The sequence below is a fragment of the Typopeltis vanoorti genome, chromosome 6 (assembly GCF_054136105.1).
Source record: "Typopeltis vanoorti isolate ZY-2024b chromosome 6, IOZ_Tvanoo_1.0, whole genome shotgun sequence".
NCBI lineage: Eukaryota > Metazoa > Arthropoda > Arachnida > Uropygi > Thelyphonidae > Typopeltis > Typopeltis vanoorti.
The window spans coordinates 114,928,287-114,954,240 of NC_143554.1; the positions used below are offsets into that span (position 1 = coordinate 114,928,287).

At 33.8% G+C, this 25,954-nt stretch overlaps 1 protein-coding gene across 1 annotated transcript in view; it reads right to left on the reverse strand.

Moving 5' to 3' along the window:
• LOC150105832 (sorbitol dehydrogenase-like) overlaps positions 1-25,954 on the reverse strand; it is an 84,644-nt gene that overhangs the window by 9,448 nt on the left and 49,242 nt on the right. Inside the window, exons 6-7 of the mRNA XM_090394371.1 lie at positions 17,485-17,550; positions 12,343-12,521 (exon numbers count right to left, since the gene is read on the reverse strand). Of these exons, the coding sequence (XP_090250497.1) occupies positions 12,343-12,521; positions 17,485-17,550 (245 nt within the window). The remainder of the gene's footprint in view (positions 1-12,342; positions 12,522-17,484; positions 17,551-25,954) is intronic.

Genomic DNA, 25,954 nt, shown 5'->3' on the forward strand with positions numbered 1-25,954 from the left:
AACATATCTGAAGAAGAAAATGAGCAAAAACCTAACAGAAGCAATAATCTCAGCAGCCAGCAAATTTAAAAGCAACACGCATAGAGACCAAAAACTTTCAGAGGAAACCTTACAACTACTGAAAAAAGAAGCAAAAGATGAAAGACAAGAAGATTAAGACAAGAACTTAACTTCTAAAATAGAATATGCAGAACTCTGCAAAATAAGGAAAAAGATGAGAAATGAAATAAGATCTTATAACACTATAAAAATAAATGAAAGAATTGAAAACAAAAAAAATATGTATCAGCTGGTAATGGTCAAATAACTGCAATAAACAATAAGAATGGAATCAAGAAGAAATCTTAAAAAGACTAGAAGAATTTTATAGAGGATTCTAATAGTGATCCTTCAATAGATAAATATAAATAAAATTAACAGATGAAATAAAACAAGCATTAAAACAAATGGAAAATGTCCTGGTGAAGATCTAATACACAGAATTAATTAAATGGGAAAGAAACAACATAATTCACCATGTCAAACTTACTAAAATTTATGTTTAGAAGAAGAGAAGATACCAGATAACTGGAAAAATGCTACTCTGATACTGTTATTTTAAAAAGGAGACAGAAGTAAAGAACTATAGACCAATTAGTATTCTCTCTAATCTGTATAAAATTCTCACAAAAGTAGTAACAAACAGGTTAACTCCCCTGAAAATGGCTGAAAAGAAAAAGAGAACTGATGCACCAGATTGAAGATTCCATGGAACTACTATAGCACAGGGAACATAGAATTGTCCAGAATGTATAAGGTTCGGCGTGTTCATCTGGGCAGGCTTTGAAGGTGGTAAACCTCTTGTAAAATTGAATTATCTAAACTTAGTCCATCCATAGTACGTAAATGTATGATAGATTCACAAAAAAAACGCCAGAAAAGCACTCCCCATACCATAACAATACTGCCACCACACTAGACAGATGGAACAATACACTCTCATAAATATTCTTCCGATACCACCATACCCAAACACTCATTTAAAAGAGCATGTAGCATGATTTTTAAATATCTCAGGTTTACAATAATCTATTCTCCCTTGTTCTGCCAAACAAGAAGAACCTGAGTGTTCTTTGAAAGGTGATGATTTGTTTATTTATCTGTTTACAGTCCGTCCTTGTAAACTGAGGCTATGTAACTCAGTGTTCTGAAACAAATACAATCCCATAAAACTTGATTTTTTTCACCATCACATTTCCATTTTTAATGCCATTTACCACTAGTTATCTCAAATTATGCTAGTCACATGAAGTAGTTAGATGGTTAATATGGAAGCCCAAGATACCAAAATAACTGAAAGTTTGGTCAACTTTAATCTATTCTACATTTCCAGAATCGTAGACGATTACTGTCATTTAGCATAATTTCCCTTGCATATGCTAAAATGTATATTTATTTGATAAAAATTGGGTGTCCATATAATTTTTGTGACAGAGTGGAAGCTAATACAAGAAATAATGTACCATTTTGAGTTATATAAATTTTGTTATATGTTTTATAGCTCTCACCTTCATGTTGTCAGATCATATTGAGAATTACTAAATCTCTTAAGGAATTGACAACGTAGATACGAATATAAATTAAATTACACTTTAATAAATATTTCCGATATTTCGGCAACGTCATGTTGCCATCTTCAAAAGGAACTTATAAAAAAAAAAGGGCACGTGCATGTAGGCACTACAACACAGTAACTGAGAATGAAGTTATGAAGCCATTGTTCTCATCAAAGTGATGATGGTGCCCTCTAGTGGGATAAGTAGGTGTTCTTGGCCGTTGGGCTGAAGGTCTGCTGATGTAAGCCTCCCAAATTTGGGGCAGTCTCATACAACCAAATTTGTTGAGGTTTGGAGAGTTTCTTAGGGTTGAGGCTGATTCCATAAATAGTCTTTCGAATTTGTATTTGCTACGGTGTATTACTGTAGCTTTCTTCCACCGTATCTGTGGCATGTATCCACGCATGGTCTGCAAGACCAGAATGGTTGTATTTGTGAAAACGGATGTAGTCCTTGTGTTCCGAAATTCTGATATTCGCTGTCCTGCCTGTTTGGCCAAAGTAAGACAATTTACAGCTGCAAGGAACCTGGTATACACCAGGTAGGTCTAGGGGAAGTGGTTGGTCTTTAGTAGAGTGGATAAGGGATGCCAATTTTTTGTATGGTCTGTAACAGGAGGTCAAGTCATGTTTTTTTAAGATTCTGGTAATCTTTTCCGAGGTGCCTCGGATGTAGGGAATGGTGATATTTAGAGTAATCCTTGTTGTGGAGGGGAGTTGTGGTTTGTAGGTTTCAATATATATATATATATATATATATATATATATATATTTTTTTTTTTTAGAAGAAGAAAAAAAAAATTGATCCTAAATATCTACTTGTTCTAGCATTTTATACCAAAGCTTAATTACACGTATTCTTTCCTCTCATGCTATAATTATAATTTTTGTCTTACTTTGGCTAATCCTCATATACCCTTTCAGCATTTCTTCATTTCGCATATTTAAATTATACTGAAAGCCTTTCTCTAATTTTGCTAATATATTACTACATCATTGGCAAAAACTAATTCTAAGATTCCATAGGTTTTCATCAAAGAGTTTCCTGTGTTTAAATGGCTTGGTTTTTACCCAGCAGGTCTTGATGATATCATCCATCAGTACAGTAATGAGCAGAGAATGCATCCCTGTCTCACCGCTGCTGTGTCATGAATTCCTCTGATTTGATATTGCCAGTTCTTATATAGTTTTGACAAGCTTTAAATCCTTTCAGTCAAACTTTCTTTCACTTTTCTTTCCTATATATTTTCCACAGAATGCTCTTCAATATCTAAAACACAAAATAGAGGTTACTTTCCAATATCCCACTAGTTTATCTTCCCGAGAGTGAAAATTTGATGTGAAAGCACCTCTGTTTAGTTGGAAGCACACTGACTCTCTTGCAGCTACTTTTCAATTCTAGTCCTTAATCTAGCTTCTAGTATTTATTTAGGCATACATTTTTCCTGGTCTAAGAAGCAATATGTTTTGGCATAATCTGTTATCCTCTTTTTTTTTTTTTTCTTTTAGAAATGGTGACATTGTTTGAAATATTGAAATCTTTTTTATTTCCAAGCAAGCCTTAACACACTTACTCGTGTACTTTAGCATGCCATATCCTAGTGATTTCTGAATGGTCATTTTATAGTTATGTCTATTTCCTGCTCCTTGATTACATCTTCTTCTCCATGGCAATGAATAACTTATATCTGAAACTGAAGCAAAAGGATTTTCCCAGTGCTTCACAAACAGCATGGAAATTATACATAAATAATGCCTCAAACGGGATTGCTTCTTGGCTTATATTTTCATGATTGTCATTTTGTTCCCTGACATGATTTATTTATTATCTTATTTTTTGTAGCATGTAATAACATGTTGATGGTATATTCTAAATATTCAACTGGTTCTGATGGACTAGTAAAATCCTACTTCTGCTACATTAATTATCTCTAACTCCAACTCATCTTTTAAATTAGTTAAAATGGCAATTAAGTGAAAACAGCTATCTGCGAACTTCTGTACAAATGCTATTAAGCATAAGTTGTTAGTATTCTTAATTACTGACAGTATCTATACAATAACTATTAAGAAAATAATATGTAACATAGCAATTCTCAAACTGGGTTCATTGCAAACTCTCTTCACGGGTTCTGCAAGAATTATATAGGAACAAAAATTGCAATAATATATTTTATATTGTATCAAGTACAAACAAACTTGGTACAAAATCAATGAGCTTATTTTGAAAAAATTTGTTATTCTAATTCTTGATTTATGGGAAAAGCTTGATTATGATTTATGGGAAAAGCTTAATTATCATTTCATTACCACTTCTTTGTGAAACAAATCACAGTGTGACAGCCACACCAACCAATATCACATGAGCATCTTTTAATTTTTTATTTTTTTATTTTTTATTTTATTATTATTTTTTTTTTAACTGAGAGTGTGGGTTGATTTTTTCAATGAAAAAATCAACCCACACTTGCATTTTTTCAATGAAAAACAAATATCTACCATTATGTTCTTGGCATTATTTGAAGGATCAGTGTGAACAAAAGTGAAAAAATTGTGCTTTTAAGAAAAGCATTTTTATTTTCTTCTTCTGTGGTAAAATAGCCATTTATTAATGATCCATGGAGAAGTTTTTGAAAAGAAAGCGTGTCAGAACCATATCAACAACTGTGCAAGGAGAGAGAGAGAGGGGCTCATCTGTTGCACAGTTGACTTTCATATTGATATTCATACTTTCATTATGAATACTCCTTTATTTTGAATTTTAAATTTTTTGTCAAAAAAGATTTTGAATTTTTTTGTAATCTTTTTAAAAAGAATAACATGCAAGAAAATTTTAAAGTGAATAAAAGTTGAGCAGCTCTTAGATGTGAACTGTGGACTAAAATACACAAAGATTATTGAAGAAAAAATGAAAGAGTTTGAGAACAGCAACCAAACCTTGGAATTCAGTGGCAAGCCTTGAAGAAAACCCTGACTGATTCAGCCAGAGAGACATGTGGTGAGGTTGTTGTCTGCAAGGATAGAAAAATCAAAACTCCATGATGGACAGAGGAAGTTAAAGAGACAGTGAAGGAAAAGAAGAATGCATATGAAAAGTTCCTGGCAAATAAGTCAGCTTGTGCTCTTAGAGGATACAGAGACAAATGTAAGAAAGCTAAACACTGTGTAAAACTGGCTAAACAAAAGTCATGGGAGGACTTTGGCAAGAACATAGAAAATAAATATCAAGAAGGTGGCAAAATATTCTGGAGGTTCATAAGGCATATTCTGGTAATTGGACCACTTTTTTTTTTAAGCTAAAAGCACAATAAAGAAATAAAACCTGACAAGTTTCGTAAGTCGTTTGACTTACATCTTCAGGGGTAAAAGGCAACTGAAAGTTAAAACAACAAAAAAGAGAAATTAATAGTTCATGCTATACGGTTGTAGCCATCTGACTGTTTATAAAATTATAAAATCAGAATGCAGAGTCAAAGCAGTGCTGAATTTAAACAATGCTGGATGATGCCACTTTCTGTTGTTCACGATCATAATGTCCGAGGTCTGACTGAGGTATATTTTTTTTATCAAAGCTGACCAAACTTGGTGTAGAATTAAGCCTTGGTTTTTATTGCATTGTGTTGGAATTCTGAGCATGTTTGCAATAAAAACACAATGCAATAAAAACCAAGGCTTAATTCTACACCAATTTTGGTGTAGAATTAAGCCTTGATTTTTATTTTAAATTCATAAAAAATATACCTCAGTCAGACCTTGGACATTATGATCGTGAACAACAGAATGTGACATCATCCAGCATTGTTTAAACTTAGCAGTGCTTTGAATCTGCATTCTGATTTTTTAATTTTATAAACAGTCAGACATCTACAACTGTATAGTATGAACTATTAATTTCACTTTTTTGTTGTTTTAACTTTCAGTTACCTTTTACCCCTGAAGATGTAAGTCAAACGACTTACGAAACGTGTCGGGTTTTATTTCTTTATTGTGCTTTTAGCTTAAAAAAAAAAAATGGTGTCCAATTATCGGAATATGCCTTATGAACTTCTAAACCACAGAAACCTCCACTTACAATTCTGGAGGTTTGTTGAAGAAGCTTAGAAATTGAGGAAAGAGTGCTGTAAAAAGACTTAGAGATAATAAAGGTGACATGAAAACAGGAGAAAAAGATATCCTTGAAATATGGAGTAATTACTTCGAAAAATTGCTAAATAAAATAAGCAGTGATAGCATAATGGTAAAAAACACTCAACAGACATACAGTCAGGAATACATATCCATACTTGAATTAGCAAAAGCTATCAAAGGCTTGAAATGTGGAAAGGCAGCAGGAGTAGATGATATTCGACCAGAAATGCTGAAGTATGGTGGTATAAAAGTCTTGCAGTGGCTGCATAGTTCAGAAGTCCTGGACAGAGGGACGAATTTCCAATGATTGGAGTAGAGCTCTCATAGTACTCATATATAAAAGGGGAAATAACATTGAATGTAAGAATTACAGAGGTATTTCCCTACTGAGTGTTCCTGGTAAGATTTATGCAAGTATACTTGAGAAACAGTTGATAAAAATTGTGAAAGAAAAGCTTGGTGAAGAACAAGCTGGATTCAGGCCAAATAGTGGCTGTCAGGATCAGATCTTCACTTTATGACAAATAGTTAAAAATCATGGGAATATAATAAAGATCTGTATTTAAGTTTTATCGACCTGGAAAAGGCACATGACAAGGTGCTAAGAGAGAAGCTATTCAATACGCTACGGTTATATGGTGTCAATGGGGCATTATATCAAGCAATACTTAGTCTTTATTTGAGTTGTAAGTCAGCAGTTAGAATTGAAGGAAGTACAGGAAGATGGTTTAATGTTAAATCTGGTGTGAGACAAGGATGTACATTATCCATATGGATCACATTATGAAGGAAAGTGGTATTAAACATATCAAAATTGGAGATGTTAAGGTCAGCTCTTTGCTTTATGCAGACGATGTTATACTTCTAAATAAATCCGCTACAAGTCTGCAAGATTCCCTCACTAAATTGAATAACTATTGTAATCGATATGGTATGTAGGTCAGCAATAAAAAGACAAAGACAATGAAAATAGGCAGAATCATTGAAAATGTCAACTGCATTGTGAATGGAGAACCTGTGGAACAAGTAAAACATTTCAACTACTTAGGCACGATTTTTAGTGAAGATGGTAAAATAAATATGGAAATAGACAATAGAATCAACAAAGCTGGTATGATAGGAAGTCAATTGAATAAATTCATATGGAATAAGAGAGAAATTAGTCAGAAAACTAAATTAGCTGTATACAAGACAGTGTTCAAACAAGTTTTAACTTATGGATCTGAGAGCTGGATCAAAAGTAAAACACTTGACCAAAGACTAGAGACTGCAGATATGAGATCCCTGAGAAAGATTAGAGGTGTGAACAGATGGCATCAATGGCAATATAATATTAAAAATGAGGATATTAGGAAAGAACTTGAACATTGTCAGCATCCAGGAATGCGTTAGCAGAGCTAATCTCAGGTGGTATAGTCACTTAAATAGAATGGGCGAGGAAAAATTAGCAAAACAAGTGTCCTCTTTTATATGCAGGTTGGCAGGAAATCGGCCCAGAGGAAGACCAAGATATAGGTGGATTGATACAGAACAAAGTGCCTTAGACGATAGAAATATAAGATCTGATAATGTTGTAGTCTTGACAAGTAACAGGCTGATTTGGAGGAAAATTGTAGATAGTAAGTTAGTAATGATGTAAATTTTTAATGTAGTACTATCATTCCTGTACACCCCTTGAGGGTACATGGCAGGAATTTGATGATGATGATGATGATGATGATGATGTAATCTTTTTGGAAAAAATAGTAATAACATTACTTAGATTGACATTTACAGTTGACTTAGAATTAGACTGTGGAATCTGTTTGAATGAGCATATATGTGTTTACATAAATTGGGGGTTCCTCAGTCTATGAAAAAAACATATTTGACTATAAAATGACAAAATATTTGTCATTTTATAAGAATGTCTATTTCCTGCTCCTTGATTATATTTTATACAAGTTCTCATTATAAAAAATTCAGTGCAGGTATAGTGTCTTATGTTGAAATGGGTTAAAGTAATATTGGGGGGCAGACATTGGAGAAGTTACTAAATAAAATAAGTGACAAGTATGATTTATCATATATTGGGAACATTCCACAGGCCACTGTGTAGTGGAGAGGATTCAGAAGCGAGTGACCATCTTGGTCACTCACCTCTGAATTATCTCCATTGCTTCCTCATCCCCAAGAAACACAGGAGACCAGACTTGAGCACAGTAATCCAGATGTGGGCATATCAAGGACTTATAAAGAGGAATAACAAACTTCCTTATCTCTACTTGTTAATGTGTTCTTCAACAGCCAAGTAATCTTATGGACTATCTTAGCAATATGTCCTCTAAACTTTGCTAAGGATGCTATATTTGTATCTACCACCACCCCCAAATCTCTAGTGGGGAACAGTGCCATCCATGTGATACACGCTTGTAATATATTTATTCCAAAATGCATAACTTTACAATTCTCACCATTAAACTGATACCCTTTAACTTTTGCCCATACTGACAGCCTATTCAAATCATCCTGCAAGCACTCACACTGCTTTGATTAACTACTCTATCTAATTTTGCATCATCAGCAAACAACTGAATATTTCCTATATCATTTATGTAAAAATTAAACAGCAATGGTCCCAGTACTGAACCTTGTGGAAGACCACTAGTCACCTGTTTTCACCTTGATTCTACTCCTCCATATACCACTTTTTGATATCTGTCCAGCAGTCACCCTCTTATCCAGTGTCATATCCTTCTCCATTTGTTCTAATTTGCATAACAGAGTAATATTGTGTCAAATGCCTTTGTGTAGCTATTTCCTTTATCCAACTCAGCTGTTACTCTACTATAAAAAGTTAGTAAATTACTAGGACATGACCAACCCTTCACAAAGCAATGTTGACCCACATACATTCTTCCATATACCATTTTTGATATCTGTCCAGCAGCCACCCTCTTATCCACTTAACTAGTGTCATATCTATCCCCATTTGTTCTAATTTACTTAACAGAGTTCCATGTGGTATTCTGTCAAATGCCTTTGTGAAATACAGCAAAATCATCATGTAGTCATTTCCTTTGTACAACTCAGCTGTTACTCTAATATAAAAAATTAGTAAATTACTAAGGCATAACTACCTACATTGACCCTCAAGTAGCATATTTTTATCTATCCTTCACTTCTCTTCTTTAACAATTTTTCTAGTACTTTTACCACCGCACCTGAGATACTAATTGGTTTATAATTTGCTACTGCAGTTCTTAGAACATCCATTATGTAAGAGGCTATTTTGCCCTCTTTCCACTCCCTTGGAACTTTACACCAGAGCTGAGACTTAAAGAGCCTAGTCAAAGGCATTGCCAGTTCCCTTGCATATTCTCGCAAAATCCTAGCTGAGATTCCATCTAATCCCACAGCTGTATGAGAGTAGTCTGAAAAGTTCTCAGCCTCGACCATAGATCGCAATACTATCAGTACGATTTTTTTTCTAAGTAGGTACATCTGTCATAAGCATCCATGTGAAATTGCAAGTCATTCTATCAAGTAGTTTGTTTTATACGGCTGTCTGAAGCAAAAGTGTTGCCCGTATCCCTTGAAATGAATAAAATTGAGAGTATTGTGCGGTTATAAAATTCTTTGTAAAACAAGGTTTAACGCCAAACTAAATTCATTCAAAGTTCAAAAAAGTTTATGGGGCACTCTTCTCTCTTCGTGTTTGACAATTAGGAAATGGGCTGCCGAGTTTAAATGTGGCCGTACCAGCCTTGAAGATGATCCACGCGAAGGATGTCCAAAAAGTGTAACACCACCAGAAATCATTGCTCGCGTGCACGATATGGTACTGGATGACCGGCGAGTCAAAGTGTGTGAAATTGCTGAGAATATAGGCATTTCAAAAGAATGTGTAGGATATATATATATTGCATGAAGAATTGCAAATGAAAAAGCTTTGCACAAGATGGGTGCTGCGCTTGCTCACAGCAGATCAAAAACGCACTCGCCTGAAAACCTTTGAACAGTGCTCGGAGCGTTTTAACAAAAATAAAACTGATTTTGTGCATAGATTTATTACTATGGATGAGACTCGGATTCACCATTACACACCAGAATCCAAACAGCAGTCAAAACAGTGGACAGAAGCCAGTTATTTAGTGCCAAAGAAGACAAAGTTGGTTCCATCAGCAGGAAAGGTCATGGCATTGGTGTTTTGAGATGCTAAAGGCAGTTTGTTTATTAATTATCTTGAAAGGGTAAAACAATAATTACTGGGGAATATTATTCCGATCTTTTAACCAGACTAGACGAAAAAATTCGTGAGAAAAGACCTGGTTTGCAGACGAAAAAAAGGATCTTTCTTCAGGACAATGCACCTGCCCACAAAGGTATTTTGGCAATGGGAAAATTAAGGGATTTGCACTATGAATTGTTGGAACATCCACCCTATTCCCCAGATTTGGCTTCCTCTGACTTCTATCTCTTCCCAAAATTAAAAATCTTCCTCGCTGGTCAGCGTTTATCTTTGAAAAACGCTGAAGAGAACACGACAGGGATGGGATAATGGCACTTGAGCATCGCTGAAATAAATGTATTAGGGAGATTATTGAAAAATAAAAATAATTTTGAAATTATAAATTTGTTTTTTTCATTGTTAGGCCGAAAACTTTTCAGACCACCCTTGTATTTACATTGAGATTCTTCGATGCCTTAAGAACCTCCATTTCATCCACCTCTGTTCCCACATTAGTGTTTGTCGCATGGGTTAAAGCAGTAACCTCACTAGGATGATACACCCTTGCAAACTGGTCACTCAGTAACTCAACTATTTTATCTGCTTCTGTCTCCTGGTGACTATCATCATTCATTAAGGTTAATCTTCCATAGCCATTCTTCCTCTTACTTGCCACATAGTGACAGAACTCTGGGATTTCTTTTGGCCTGCCTGGCTACATTCTTCTCATAATCTGATTTTGCCTTCCTCACCATTCTTGCCTGAGCTTTGTACTGTTCAGGAGTTTGCTGGTAATCTTTCTATACAGTATTTCTCACAGCATTTTCTTCATCTACAGCTCGTACTTAATGATATTACTCAACCATCTAACTCCTACATGATTTACCCTCCTTACCCTAGGTATACAACCTAATATTGCTTCCTATAGATGACCCTTAACTATATCCTATGCACTACTAACATCTTTACCCTGCAGTGTTTTATGCCATGGTACAGATTTAAGCTTCTTCCCAAGCATGTCATAATCACCTGCCTTGTGGTTCCACGAATACCCCTTTCTTGATAGAATATTGCTCACGTTTACAATCTTCCAAGTCAAGACCACATGGTCACTTTCACCAATTGGAGGCAATGTTGTCAAATTGGTTATGGATAGCTCTTCTATTCTTATGATCAGGTCCAATACTCTCCCACCCCTAGTCCCCTCCAAGTGCTGCCTTAAGTAATTATCTCTTAGCAGGTGTATAAATTCTATTTTCTTTCTGCCATGTGATCTTTCTTCTTTCCATAGTTGAAGTCTTCCGTAATAATCACTTGACCTGTACTTATTATACTAATTTGGTGATGCATATCTTCCAGATCATCTGTGGAACTCCCTGGCCTATAACAACAACGAACTGTATATTTTGTCTTAATGGTCTTAATCTCACACCAAATTGCTTCAAATGAACAGCCACCCTTCCACGTGTCTCCTATTCTTTTTTGGTTGCAATTCATCTGCTATCATCAGTATTACTCCTCCCCCATCCCATCTTCTCTGAAAATAATAAACCCTTCACATTCAATCCTTTAACTACATCATCTGCTGTTAGCCAAGTCTCACTAATGCCTATAACTTTTGACAAGGCTGCACTAATCAATGCCAAAAACTCCTCCCTCTTGTTCCTGATATCTCTGACATTAGTATATAGAAACTACAGCATCCCTTTAGTATCCCACCCACCTTTATTTTATGAATTGACTACCCTATTTAATATTTTTGCTTGAGAGAGACTAGATTCCTCACCTGGTCATTCTCACACTCACTCACTTCATGGATGCCTTCACATAAACTCACTTGTTTCCATCCTAATTGCTTATGTTTCCCTGAATCTGCACTTCAATATGCTCAGTGAGCAAGCCTCTCTCCAGACACCTAAAACCAAAACCATTTAGATCCAGTCCATCAGCATTGTTCGAATACTTCTTTCTGTCGAACAGTGACCATAGAGCCACAAATTCTACATCATTCCTTTTGCACAATCTACATATAGAATCATTGGTATACATGTCCTCCTCCTCAGTTCGCCTCCATAATCATCACCTTCTCACTCTTATTGATTATGGACTTAAGATAAATTCAGTATAAACAAAAATAATGGTGGCAGGTTCAAAGTAACAAACTAGGATAGATAAAATATTGATTGAAAAATAGAATCAGTAGGAAAGGAGTAACAATTAACAGAATGTTCATTCATACATTACACATAACTGATACTCTCAATTAGTAAAATAATCTTTTCAACACGTGTGTTTTTGTGTTCCTAAATCTATAAATATGAATGCTGATCACCGTGTAACCTTAAAAGAAAGAATATAACTGATACTGTTAACAAGATTTTTTAGGAAATGGAAACAAAAATAAACATACTGAAATTCCCAAAGCAGTACACATCTCTGCACCACTACATTCTATTGTAACATCAGGAGCATCACCCATAACAGTATGAACTTTCTTCACCAGAGAATCATATCCTTCATTTTGCTGTACCAGTATTGTATGATGAGCACCAAGTTGTTTAGCAGTGTCTAATCTTTGCTGTGAAATATCTAGGAAATGGTTATAAGAAAACACATAAATGAGAAAAAGATTGGTTACTAACAACTTAGAATCAATTACTATCAAAATATTATTTTCCTAGCATTTTCATTTACTCTAAGGATATTAGATAAAATGAAAAATTGTAGCTACATTTTTCTTTGCTGAACTTATAGAATGCGTGGAGCTTTTCATACACCATAGTCCAATTTCTTGAATGAAAAAATAAGGATACAAAAGTTAACAAATATTTCAAAAAAAAAAAAAAAAAAAACTTGATATTTATAAACTTAAAATTAAAAATAATTTTTATACCATTGGGGACAAATTAAAAATATTTACCTTTAAAAAATCAAAATGAACATCTACAATTCCTGAAATAATGTGCTGTCTAGCTATCTTGGCTTATCTGGCTTACCATGTATATAACAGGTTTTTATTCCTTTTCTTTATTCTCATTTCATTTTTCAATATATTTTTTTTTTATCATTGGTTTTACATTTTTCATTTACTTGAATGTATTTCTGCACTCAATTGTTGGTATCTTGTAGTCATAACTTAATTGTATACCATCTTGGTTCTGATCAACTGTTATGTCAAGTTTATATCATCCTTACCTTTAAAATTTTACACATATATGTAAATTAATATCCTTTAATTAAAATCTCATTTAATTTTAACCTTTTTCTTTCCAACTTTTAACTATTTGATGCTTCAACCTTTATATGCCGGCCTGTTTGGCCGAGCAGTTAGTGTATCCACTCTCCAGCCAAAAGGCTGTGGGCTTAAATCCTGCCGTGGGCATGGATGTTTGTGATTGTCTCTGAAAATACTAGTGGTGGTGGGCAGTGGAGACATAGAGCTGTGGAGTAGGTATCCTCACTCAATGAGTGTTTGGACTCCCTGGAGGTGTTACATAATAATTAATAATAATAATATTAAGGCATCATCAGGAATAGATATATATATATACACACACACACACACACACACACACACACACACACACACACACACTCATTCACTACAGTGTACTACAGCATTATTGCCTTGGTCAACTGATGACCCTAGCCAGACCTATGGCAAGAGAGAGAGGAATAAATACAATTTGTATAAACATGAAACTACATCATAGCTACTAGCTAGGGCTTATTTTTCTCCAAAGAACACAAATTAAGTATTGACCTATACTTTTTTTTTTCTAACTGGTTCAAACCATCAAGAATATAACCATAGGCTGGTGTTCAAAATATTCCACTGGCATTTCTTTGGATAAAAACAAGACAACAGGATTTTAAAGAAATAAGCCCTAGTGATGTAGTTCCGCATTATATTATTATCATGTGACACCTCCAGAGAGTCCAAGGATTCATCGAGGGAGAGCATCTACTCTACAACTCTGTCTACACCAACTACAAAAAACCGCAACTACACCAATGCCATCTACTGCCCACCACCGCTATTATTTTCACAAACAATCCCAATTATCCATGCCCACAGCAGGGCATGGATGTTTATGCCTTTTGGTTGGAGAGCAGATACACTAACCACTCAGCTGACAATATATATATATATATATATATATATATATATACACAAGTTATTTTTATTTACCGATTTAATTTTTTCCTCTATCTCTTGCCTGAGGTCAGGCTGGGGGTCAGTGGTTGATCAGGGTAGGGTAGTAATGGTGTAGTCCACTGTAGTGAATGATTATGTAGCTTGTGTCTCTTGTGTGTATATATGTATTCCTAATGAATGCCTTAACATACGAGTCAAAATGTAAAGTAATTATTTTAATTCAAGGCAAAATTATTACTCCAACATGGTAGAGTCTGCATAATTTTTTATAATGAATGCTAAGGCTATGACGGTGTATTATGTCTCTTTCAGTGTTACATGGTAACCAGCCATAATTGAAACAATAACAACAGGCTAGAAGACATCCACAATATTCTTAGAAGAATCAATAGTGAGGAACAGCAGTCTAGAATGTTTTGAAAGTGGTTTGGGTTATCAGGTAGGAATATAAACAATTTGGATAAAATCACTGGTGAGACAAATGACTCAGCATTTCTAGCTGCCTGGACTATGCAAATGGAAAAGAAAAGCCAGACTGAAAAAAATAATAATAATAATAGCAACAACATTTAATGAACAAAAATCAAAAAGTTCAGAATGGCTGGTGGCATTAGGAAAGCAAAAGAGATAAGCAAATGAATTTGAACAGAAATTTTTAGGACAGGACAAAGATTTTTAGCTAAAGATTAAAAGCAAGACAATTCAAGTTGGAAAACTGAGGTGAGTACTACTTAAAAAAATTTAAAATTGACTTTCTGTCAGGAAAAGATGTATGTGATTTAGCAGAATGGAGGTGAAAATGAATACCCTGGAGTTTGGAACTAACCTCACATATACTTGTAAAGTGAATCCTAGAAGACATTGGGAGGTTTTCTTTATTCCCATGTAATCTGCTTCTCTTTACTAGACTTTTTATGGGTATTGTTTGAGAGTTAAATCTGAGAGGGACATGGATTATATAGTAATGGAGTATATAATTTATGACTTAGTACGAGGGTGGTCTGAAAAGTTCTCAGCCTAACAGTGAAAAAACGAATTTATGCCAACCAGGTCATTAATATCTTCACCATTAATAATATAGCAGAAAAATATTGGGAATACAACCTGCCCATATGCTGTTGTTTTATAGATTTTAAGCAAGCATTTGATTCAGTTAATATAAACAAATTGTTCACTATCCTAAAAAACGTAAAAATGGATTCTGATATTTTAACATTTATTACAAATTATTATGGAGACACCAAAGCTTTTGTTAAAATGAACAACATTAAAACATAGGATTTCAGATATTTCTATAAATTCTTTCTCGAGATTTATAGAAATATAAATCTCGAGAAAGGTGCAATGCAGGGATGCCCTCTCTCACCTCAACTCTTTATCATTTTCCTAGAAGAAGTCTGTAAAATCATAGCTGATGAACCAGGTGTAAAAATCAATGGTACCAACATTAATGACATAAAATACGTGGATGATATCATTATTTTAGCAGATTCTAAACCACAGCTAGAAAAAACTATTAATAATTTTAAATGACTCTTGTAAAACTTATGGTATGAAAATAAATCATCATAAAACAAAAATAATGAAGATAGGTAGAGAAGAAAATATTCCTATAAATCTCAAAAATCACCTGCTGGAACAAGTTAATAAATATGTTTATCTTGGTAGTTTTATATCTAGTAACCTCAACAATATGGAAACAGTAAAACACATGCTAAACCTAGGTTGGACCAACATGAATAAACTAAACAAAATATGGAAAAATAAAAAAATCCCAACGAGTCTAAAATTAAAATTTTATAAAACAATTATTATCCCAACGGCTACTTATGCTTCAGAAGCCTGGAGATTAACTCAACAACAATCAAGAAACTTCAAGCATTTGAAATGAAATGCCTCAGAAAAATTAATAACACCCACTGGATGCAACACAAGACTAATGATCAAGTCAGATAATTTAAACTTCCCAGATAATATAATAGACACAATCATTAACATTCTTATTATATAAGAATTCAGAAAAAAATGCATATAATTAGATACTGAATCCAACTTGCAAATTATAGAAGTAGCTATGTGGCTGAGATTGATGCATTTCAAGACTTGGAATTACAGAAATATTTGTTTGTGGTGGTACCGCATTCTGAGAAAAATGGTGAAATGATTATTTCCTTATTTATATTTAAATGGTTGTTGAAATAAACTTCTGTTTGTTCTGTTTTTTGATTGCATTGTCTATCACTGAACCTCAGAAGTCTGAAATGCTGATGGAACTAAAGTTCTGAGTACCACAGTGTTCTGAATGCTGAATTTTTAAGTCCAGTCAGTCCAGCAACTAAATCTTCTACCTATACCTTCATCTTGGTGGACCCCTATTAGCCCTTGGATATATATCTCCTGGACAACTGGAATTTGATCATCAGACTAGATGGAACTTTCTAGAAGTGAACTAGTGTAGGCAAGGGTCAAGTTTTAGTGCCCACACCCCTCAGAGGAAAGATTAATTCTCTATGGTACTGGACCTCACTAATAGTAGATGAGTCTCACTGTCTTATTGTAATTATTAGAAGATGGGAGTAGCCAAAACTATGTTTAGATTTCAAAATAGTGACTGGTTTACTATTCCCCAATCTTCCAACATGTAATACGAATGATGTTTTCAGAATTACATGAGACATCACAGAAACCCAACATTTCTTCTTTTTGAGGGTACTACTTTAAAACAGTTATTCTGTATACTGGGCCAAGTAAGGAGTGCTTTAGGTTGCTTTCAGATCAGCTAGTCAGTAATCTTGGTATTACTACTCTGTAAGGGATGCCTGAAGGGAATAAAGAATAGTGGTATGTGGAGAATACTGTCAAGCCAACAATTTGCAGAGGAACTGGATGAAGTTATTCATGTTTATGACTTATACTAAGTCATAAACATGGATAACTTCATCCAGCTCCTCTGCAAATCATTGGTTTGATAGTATCCCCACATACCACCACTATTTATTGTGTTGGTGCATATGTGTATAACTTGCACATTTCTTCTCCTATCAGATTCTGATTCTTTAACAAATTCATGTTATCTTACATCTTGATGAAATATACAATATTTTTGCATTGAATTTTCCCTTACAGAGTAGTAATACCAAGATATGGTTTTACTGTGCTTTGTCAATTATCGTTTGGCAAAATGCCTACTTTACATTAATAAACATTTATTAAACAATTATTTTCTTTATACTGGAGCTAGAAAACCATTACAGGAGAAATTCAGACATAAGATGGTGGAGAAGAAACTAGGAGGAGGAAGAGAATATTACTAAATCTTATAAGTCTTAAGGAAGGCTTGGTTCTATTAATTTTTTTTTTTTTCAAAACAAAATTCTGGAAAATATTTCATACCTGTTATACAGATCTGAGATGCTCCCATTGCCTTAGCTGTCATCAAGTTCACCAATCCTATAGGACCTAAAGAAAGAAACTAATTTCATTTTTGCTCTACAAATGACTGGCATAAAATAAACTGGATAAAACGTTAAGTATCTATAAGTAAAGATTCATTCTGACAACATTAGAAATCTAAGAACATAATGTGGTACTAAAATAATTTTTAAATAAGCCTGATCAGCAGATCCCTGAAGATATATAAATCATATCATTCCTAAAATCTAAGAAAAGTAAAAAGTTTCAAGTATAACTTTCTTATGTAAAACTAAATTTTATTAAAAAGGATGATTATAATTATCCTTTTTAATAAACAGGCAAACAGTATATGCAAAGGTGATCAAGAACAAGAACTTATGAATTACAATCCTGCTGTATGTGTTTTGTCTTGCATTATAGTACTTCAAATCATCAACCTTGTCCAAGCCATTTCAAACTGCTGGTTCTCATCTTTGACTGCATACTGAAACTTCAATCGAAGTTTCAATATGCAACTGAAGTTTCAATTTGCAATGCTGTTCAATTACTTGGTATAAAATAATAATGAATATTTACTATCCTCCTTTTAAATAAGTTTTGATTCCAACTTGGAATCTGTTAGGTTCTTTTCTTCATTAGCTAAATTTAATCTCATTTTAAACATGAAAAATCTATATCTCTCTAATAATAAAATTGCATTTGTTGCTACCAAATGCCTTCATACCAAAAAAGTGCTGAAGCATGGCAGAAGGGGAAATGGGTGACAAAAAAAAAACATTAAAGTGTCACCTACAGTGAAACTTCAGATTAATCTGGTCAATATTTATCAGACATAAATGCAATAGTTACTTGGCCTTGACAAGCCATTGAGCCTAACATGCAAGGAATGCTGCAATAGCATTCCTTGCAGCATTATGAAAGTAATTGCAAGCTTTGGTTGTACACAAAAACACCTAGTGTTCAATAACTAATTTAATTTAAATCTAAATTTAAAATTTTATATATTATAGAATATCTAAATATTTAAATTATTTTATATTTTAGCTACTAAATTTGCCTGATTTAAATTGAAATTAAAATCGCTGTTAAAAATTTTAGAAAATATTCCAAATACCATATTTAACTAAAAAATATCTCGGAAGAGCAGCACTGTTACATTTATCAGTGAACTGATAAACAACCATTTCTTACAGATGCTTTCTCACTGTTGCATTGTTACTAGAAAGAAACTTAGAAATGTTTTTTTTTTTTTTTTTAATTCAAATATTAATTTAAACATCAATAGACTAGGATCTACAAACGTTTTTAAACTAACATTAGGATGTGCATGTATGTGAATATTGAAATTCTGCACGGTCTTGAGACTTGTGTCACATGCATTTTTTTGTTGTTGTTAAGTTGGTTTTTCTGAAAGTGTAAAGCTTATACCTAAAATAAATAGTTTTTTTATTTTTTATTTTGTGGAAATGTTCCAGATAATACCAGTGGATCTTCAAGTTAATAAAGTTTGAAAAATACATTATAGAAAATTATGGAGACAACTACCATGTTAAAGCAAAACTTTAGTTTAATATAATATAAACCAAAATGAACACTCAGCATTTCTACCTTCATATCAAGGTCATCATCTGGAGCATACACATATACACAGAGAAACAAGCTGCACTACACAATCTACATGGTTTGCTAAAGTTTCTGACCAACCGTTGCAACAATTATTAATCTGACCTCTGGTGGAAAAAAAAAAAAAAAAAAACACCTTTACTACATCAAAGCTAGAGTCCTATTAGGTTACAAAATTAAATTGGGCTGGAGAGCAACATGTTTATATATAAATATATATATATTAAAAATATTAAAAAAATAAATAAAGTATGTGATTATACATATAAATTTCAACCAATTGGTATGGAAGTTTCCAATAAAAAAATGAAAATTGCTTAAAGTCCTAAAGTATGCTAGATATTAAGTAGGCTGAATATGTGCGATCCAAATTCTTGGAATTTTTATGCCATTATTGTTGAGATTAGGGTGATTAATCAGAATTTCATAGGCTTCTTTAAATTTTCTTTCATACCAGGTTTTTGTATGATGTAAAGAGCAGGTACTTTTCCAATCAATTTGGTGTAGGAATGTTGAGAGCATAATCTGAGAGGCCTGCTTCACCAAAATTGTTATATTTAATGTGTCTTTTTTTTTTTTTTTATATATATATATATATATATATATATATATATATATATATATATATATATATATATATATATATATATATATATATATATTGGTGAAACGGGACGTACAATCCCTATATATATATATATATATATATATATATATATATATATATATATAGGGATTGTACGTCCCGTTTCACCAATATACAGTAAGTTATAGGTGCAGTAAACTCCAGGATGTGCCAATGGGAGGAGAGGATCCTTAGAGGAGTTGAATATGTTTTTTAATTTTATAGGTGGTTTAAAAGTGACATTGAGATTATAATGGTGTAGGATTTCATTGATTTTTTCTGATAACTCTTTAATGTATGGAATTTAATGTATGGCTTCACCAAAAAAGAATATATAATCTATATTCTTTTTTGATGAAGTTTTATGAAAAACTTTATTAATAGTATTTTTGTTATAGCCATTATTTATAAATGTGTTGCTAATAATTTTAAATTTTTGTTTAAGAGCATATTGTTATAGCTCTGTTTTTAAGGTTGTTAATGACTCCAAATTTTTGTGATGGATGGTGATATGAGTTAGCATGTATATATTGGCCAATATGCATCGATTTGTGGTATACCCTGAAGGATAGACTGCCTGAGAGAAGACCAGGGTATTCAGGAATGGGAGCTAGTTCTGATTTTCAATTTCGATAGTAAATTGTATGCATTCATGTTGTTTGTTCAGGTGGTTAAGGAATGTGTTTAATGTTTGTCAACCATGTGGCCAAATAATGAAAACATCGTCAACATATCTAAGCCACACTGTAGGTTTTAGAGTAAAGGAATTAAGAGCGCTTCTCAAATGCTTCCATATAAAAGTTAGCAATTAGAGGGATAGTGGTGAGCCCATGGCCGTGCCTTCTTTTTGTAGGTAGCAGGAGTAGATGATATTCGACCAGAAATGCTGAAGTATGTTGGTATAAAAGTCTTACAGTGGCTGCACTGCATACTTCAGAAGTCCTGGACAGAGGGACGAATTCACAATGATTGGAGTAGAGCTCTCACAGCACCCATATATATATAAAAAGGGAAATAAAACTGAATGTGAGAATTACAAAGGTATTTCCCTACTGAGCGTTCCTGGTAGGATTTATGCAAGTATACTTCAGAAACAGTTGAGAAGAATTGTGGAAGAAAAGCTTGGTGAAGAACAAGCTGAATGCAGGCCAAATAGAGGCTGTCAGGATCAGATCTTCACTTTACGACAAATAGTTGAGAAATCATGGGAATATAACAAAGATCTGTATTTAAGTTTTGTCGATCTGGAAAGGGCATATGACAAGGTGCCAAGAGAAAAGCTATTCAATACCTACAGTTATATTGTGTTAATGGTGTATTATGTCAAGCAATACTTAGTCTTTATTTGAGTTGAAAGTCAGCAGTTAGAATTGAAGATAGTACACGAAGATGGTTTAATGTTAAATCTGGTGTCAGATAAGGATGTACATTATCTATAATGGATCACATTATGAAGGAAAGTGGTATTAAACCTGATATCAAAATTGGGGATGTTAATGTCAGCCCTTTTTAATGTGGATGATGTTATACTTCTAAATAAACCCACTACAAGTCTGCAAGATTCCCTGACTAAATTGAATAACTGTTGTAATAGTTATGGTATGAAGGTCAGCAATAAAAAGACAAAGACAATGAAAATAGGGAGAATCGTTGAAAATGTCAACTGCATTGTGAATGGAGAACCTGTGGGTCAAGTAAATCATTTCAGCTTCTTAGGCATGATTTTTAGTGAAGATGGTAAATTAAATATGGAAATAGATAACAGAATCAACAAAGCTGATCAAATGAATAAATTCATATGGAATAAGAGAGAAATTAGTCAGAACACTAAATTAGCTGTATACAGGACAGTGTTCAAACTAGTTTTAACTTATGGATCTGAGAGCTGGGTCAGAAGTAAAACACTTGACTAAAGTCTACAGACGCAGATATGAGAGTCCTGAGAAAGATTACAGGCATGAACAGATGGCATCAATGGCAATATCATATTAAAAACAAGGATATCACGAAAGAACTTGACATTGTCAGCATCCAGGAATGCGTTAGCAGAGCTAATCTCAGGTAGTATGGTAACTTAAACAGAATGGGCAAGGAAAGATTGGCAAAACAAGTGTTCTCTGCCAGGTTGGCAGGAAAACGACCCAGAGGAAGACCAAGATATAGGTGGACTGATACAGTACAAAGTGCCTTAGATGATAGAAATATAAGATCTGATAATGTTGGGGTCTTGACAAGTAACAGACTAATTTGGAGGAAAATTGTAGATAGTAAGTTAATAATGATGTAAATTTTTCATGTAGTACTATCATATCCTGTATACCTCCCTTGAGAGTACATGGCAGGAATTTGATGAGGATGATGACTATTAGATAACTCATTAAGCATGTTCACTACACAAACCTATATGAGACTAATTCTGCATTCCAGCTATCAGTATCACCAGAATGGTGGTGAAGATTTTGGAAAGTTGGTTAGGGTTTGCATTACAAAAATGGGTTGACAGAGAATCTATACTTTGCAATGAACAGCATGGGTTCAACAAGGAAAGATCAAGTTTGAGCAACTTTTTTACATTCTTTATTAATTAAAGATACCGAGAACATACTTCATTTAATCCTTTATTCAAAGTGTAAGCAAACAAAGTTTGCACCTGAAATATAATCAGGACTAATTCAACTCATATATAGAAGCTTATGACTTCACATCACTTGCCTTAGACGTCATAAGCTTCTATATACGAGTTGCCCTAGTCCTGATTATATTTCAGGCACAAACTTTGTTAGCATACACTTGGATAAAGGATTAAACCAAGTATATAATTTCATGGTATCTTTTAATTTATAGTATAACCAAGTGGAAAAACTTCCAAAAATTATCTCTTGTTACATTCTACAATAAAGTTATCCCACATTCTCCAAATTGGAGAATGTGGAATTGAATTATAAAATATTGGCATGGATAAGAGAATGGATGACTGACATATCAAAAAGTGGTATATGAGGGGAGATATGAGTCTAAGATTTAAGGTTACAACAAGGATCAGTCCTTAGTCTATTGTTATTTAATATATACATTAATGACACTGGGAAGGATTTGACAAGAGACATAATAGCTATTTGCTAACAATGCAAAGATAGGTAGGATAATTAGGAATGTGGCTGATATGCAGTACAGGTATCTCTCGATTAATGCAGTTAATTAATCCCTCGATGTTACCGCATATATCAAAATCGCGTTAATCAAATATAACAATCAATGCTAAAAAGTACAATTCGTCAATGATCGATTACTGTATTAATAATTCATTTTATATGGTACTCTTTTAGGAAAGATAAAAATTAATGCAAAGTAAATTTTTAATAAATACTTGTACCTACATTATTTACTGGAATTTTTTTATCGAAACAAGTTATCAAGATTCGTTTGAACAGTTTTTGTTTTTTTCTTATCGGCATAATGACTCTCCAGACCTCGGCAAACAAGCAATAAAACATAAAGAAGAAACACTGCAAATATAATACATGATAGTACAAATTAAGTGGATGTTGAATCCAACATTATTTTATAGCCGAATATAGAAACCACAAGAGTTTTGTGCCGAATATATAGAAACTAAAAGTTTCGGAGGATGCAAGCATAAGCAACCTTATGGGCAACTCGCAGTAAAGGTGGAGAAAGCTCCAGATCACTTTCCTTAGTATTTTCCATAATACTAAGGAAAGTGATCTTATCTATCATACATCTCCTAGAGGACATGTATGATAAATAAGCCTTTGGCTCTCTATTTCAGTAATACATGATGGTTTATTTATTTTCAGTTACAATCTAAAAATTATTGATCAAAGAATTAAAAATAAATAAATAAACCATACTATACTAACATCGGAGGTCACAGTATCTCTCAGATACAATTTACTGTCAAATATCACTAACCTTTACATAACATGTGTTAAACCAAATGGACAGCAAAAAAATAGTGTGGAATATCACTCGTAACATATAAATGCACAGCTACTCATGACCTCCAAGTTATACACTGAATTGTGTAAGAAAATTTATATTAAACATTTTGCATGTATCTGTCAAATCAGCGGCGAGCTCCACAGGGTTAAAGGCACGTTAATCAAACTCTTGCCGCATATATCAAGGGATTGCCGCAATTAATTTCGCCACGTTAATCAAATCCCATGTTAAGCAAGGGATACCTGTACTTGCAAAATGATTTGAATAGGCTGAAATTGTGGACATATGAAAATGGCTATCAGTTCAATATCAGTAAAATGTAAAGTCTTACACTTTAGTGTGATGAGATATCCAATGTCATATTGTATTATGGGATTATGCTATAATAAATTGATTAGGCTAGAGATGTTGAAGTTTTAGTATGCAGGAAGTTGAAGTTCAAGAACCATATAGCAAAAATTGCAAATACAACTCAGAGGATAATTGGAATGCTGAAACGAACCTTGACATGCAAAGATAAGGATATCACTGTGCCTCTTTACAAGGCCTTGATAAGACTTCACTCGGACTATTGTACACGGGTCTGGTCTCCTGATATCTGTGGGGATTCTGATACAGTGGAGAGAGAGTGCAAAGGAGAGTGTTAAAAGTGATATCAGGATTGTGGAATACAGATTATGTAGGCAGATTGAGAATTTGTAGACTGCAGTCACTAGCAAACAGGAGAAAGAAGAGTGATATGAATGGGAATTACAAACTTCTAAAAGGATATCAGTAGATGAAATTTTTCATTTTATGGAAGGTTGGAAAAGGAAGTTATCCTTGAAAGTTGAGAACGAAATGTCATCAAGACAGGATTGAGAGCTAGACTTTTCTCTCAGAGTGGTGCATGATTGGAATGGATTGACATTAGGGTGGTTGTTGCAGGTAATGTAAATGAATTCAAGAACAGGCATGACAACTTGTGTGGGTAATATGTGACCTCCCCTCAATGAGTCACTGACTCCCTAGAGGTTTTTCTTAATAATAATAATAATCATTAGATTCCTTCTTGTCTAGGAATAGCTTGCAAATGAAATAACAGACTCCTCCGGCAGATTTTATTGAAATTTGGCATTTTGAATCCTTGAAAATACAAGGATAGAAATTCAGTGCACTTGTAAAATCTTGTATAGACAGAAATTTTACATTAAATTCTTTCTATACTGATTTTACTTAGGAATATAAATTTGATTGATTTGCTTGAAATTTTTATAAATATCTAACTGCTGAATTACTGTGCTGCAACAAAGAAGAAAGAAAAACGTGTATAAAAGAATTGTATTAATAGAATGTTTAAGACAAAGAAATATCCCAGATTACGAAGATCAATAATGTACAGGGGGGGGGGGTCCCGCCTTAACACAGCGACGAAAAAAGGTGATGAGTGCAGACCCATGTGAATACCCAAGGGACCGAAAGGGTAGCAAAATCCAAGGTCAACAGAGCAGCTTAAAGGGGGGGTGACATCAAGGGCAAAGAGGTCATCACAGAGCAGGTCACACAGTACGTTTTTGTCGGAGAAGGTTGGTTACAGATAGCTAGAGGACCGCTAAAAGAATAGAGGCTGTTATCGATGGCTGTCGCTGGATAAGCAGGCTTTCGCCCAGCTCCCGGTTCGTGTATGTCCCATCGATTCTAGGTCGAGGGACCCATTCCAGCCAACAGATACCTGAAGAAGTTAGATGGGTTGATTAAGCAGTGCAAGAAGTGAGTTCAGGACTTTCAGTCACCAAGGTGCCTGTTGATTGCTGCCAGTAGAAGTGACCTGCTGATGTCGGAAAAAGCTGTCCGTGTGTGAAAAGAAATATCGGAATGAAATAGATGGTAATGATCTCAAGGATCTACCGACGTAGACTAGATAATTCAATACCAAGTAAGGTCTTCTATATATGATTAACTAAAGGCAGGAATTGTAGCAAAGATTGCTCTAGTGAATTTGTTTGTTAATAATACTTCAAGACTGAAGGCTATTAGCTAAATATTGAGAATTTACCTGCTTAGTTGTGAGATAAGATAGTGAATTGTTACCTAATGTTTAACCTTGCCTATTGTATAGCATTGTAGATCATTTCTAATATATGTTTTAAGTAGGCACAATTATTACCAAAATCTGTGTACGTAGTGAAAGATTGTTGAACTAGGTTGAATAAGTTAAGATCCAAGCTAAAGTTAATGAGAAGTATAGAGTCAGAATTA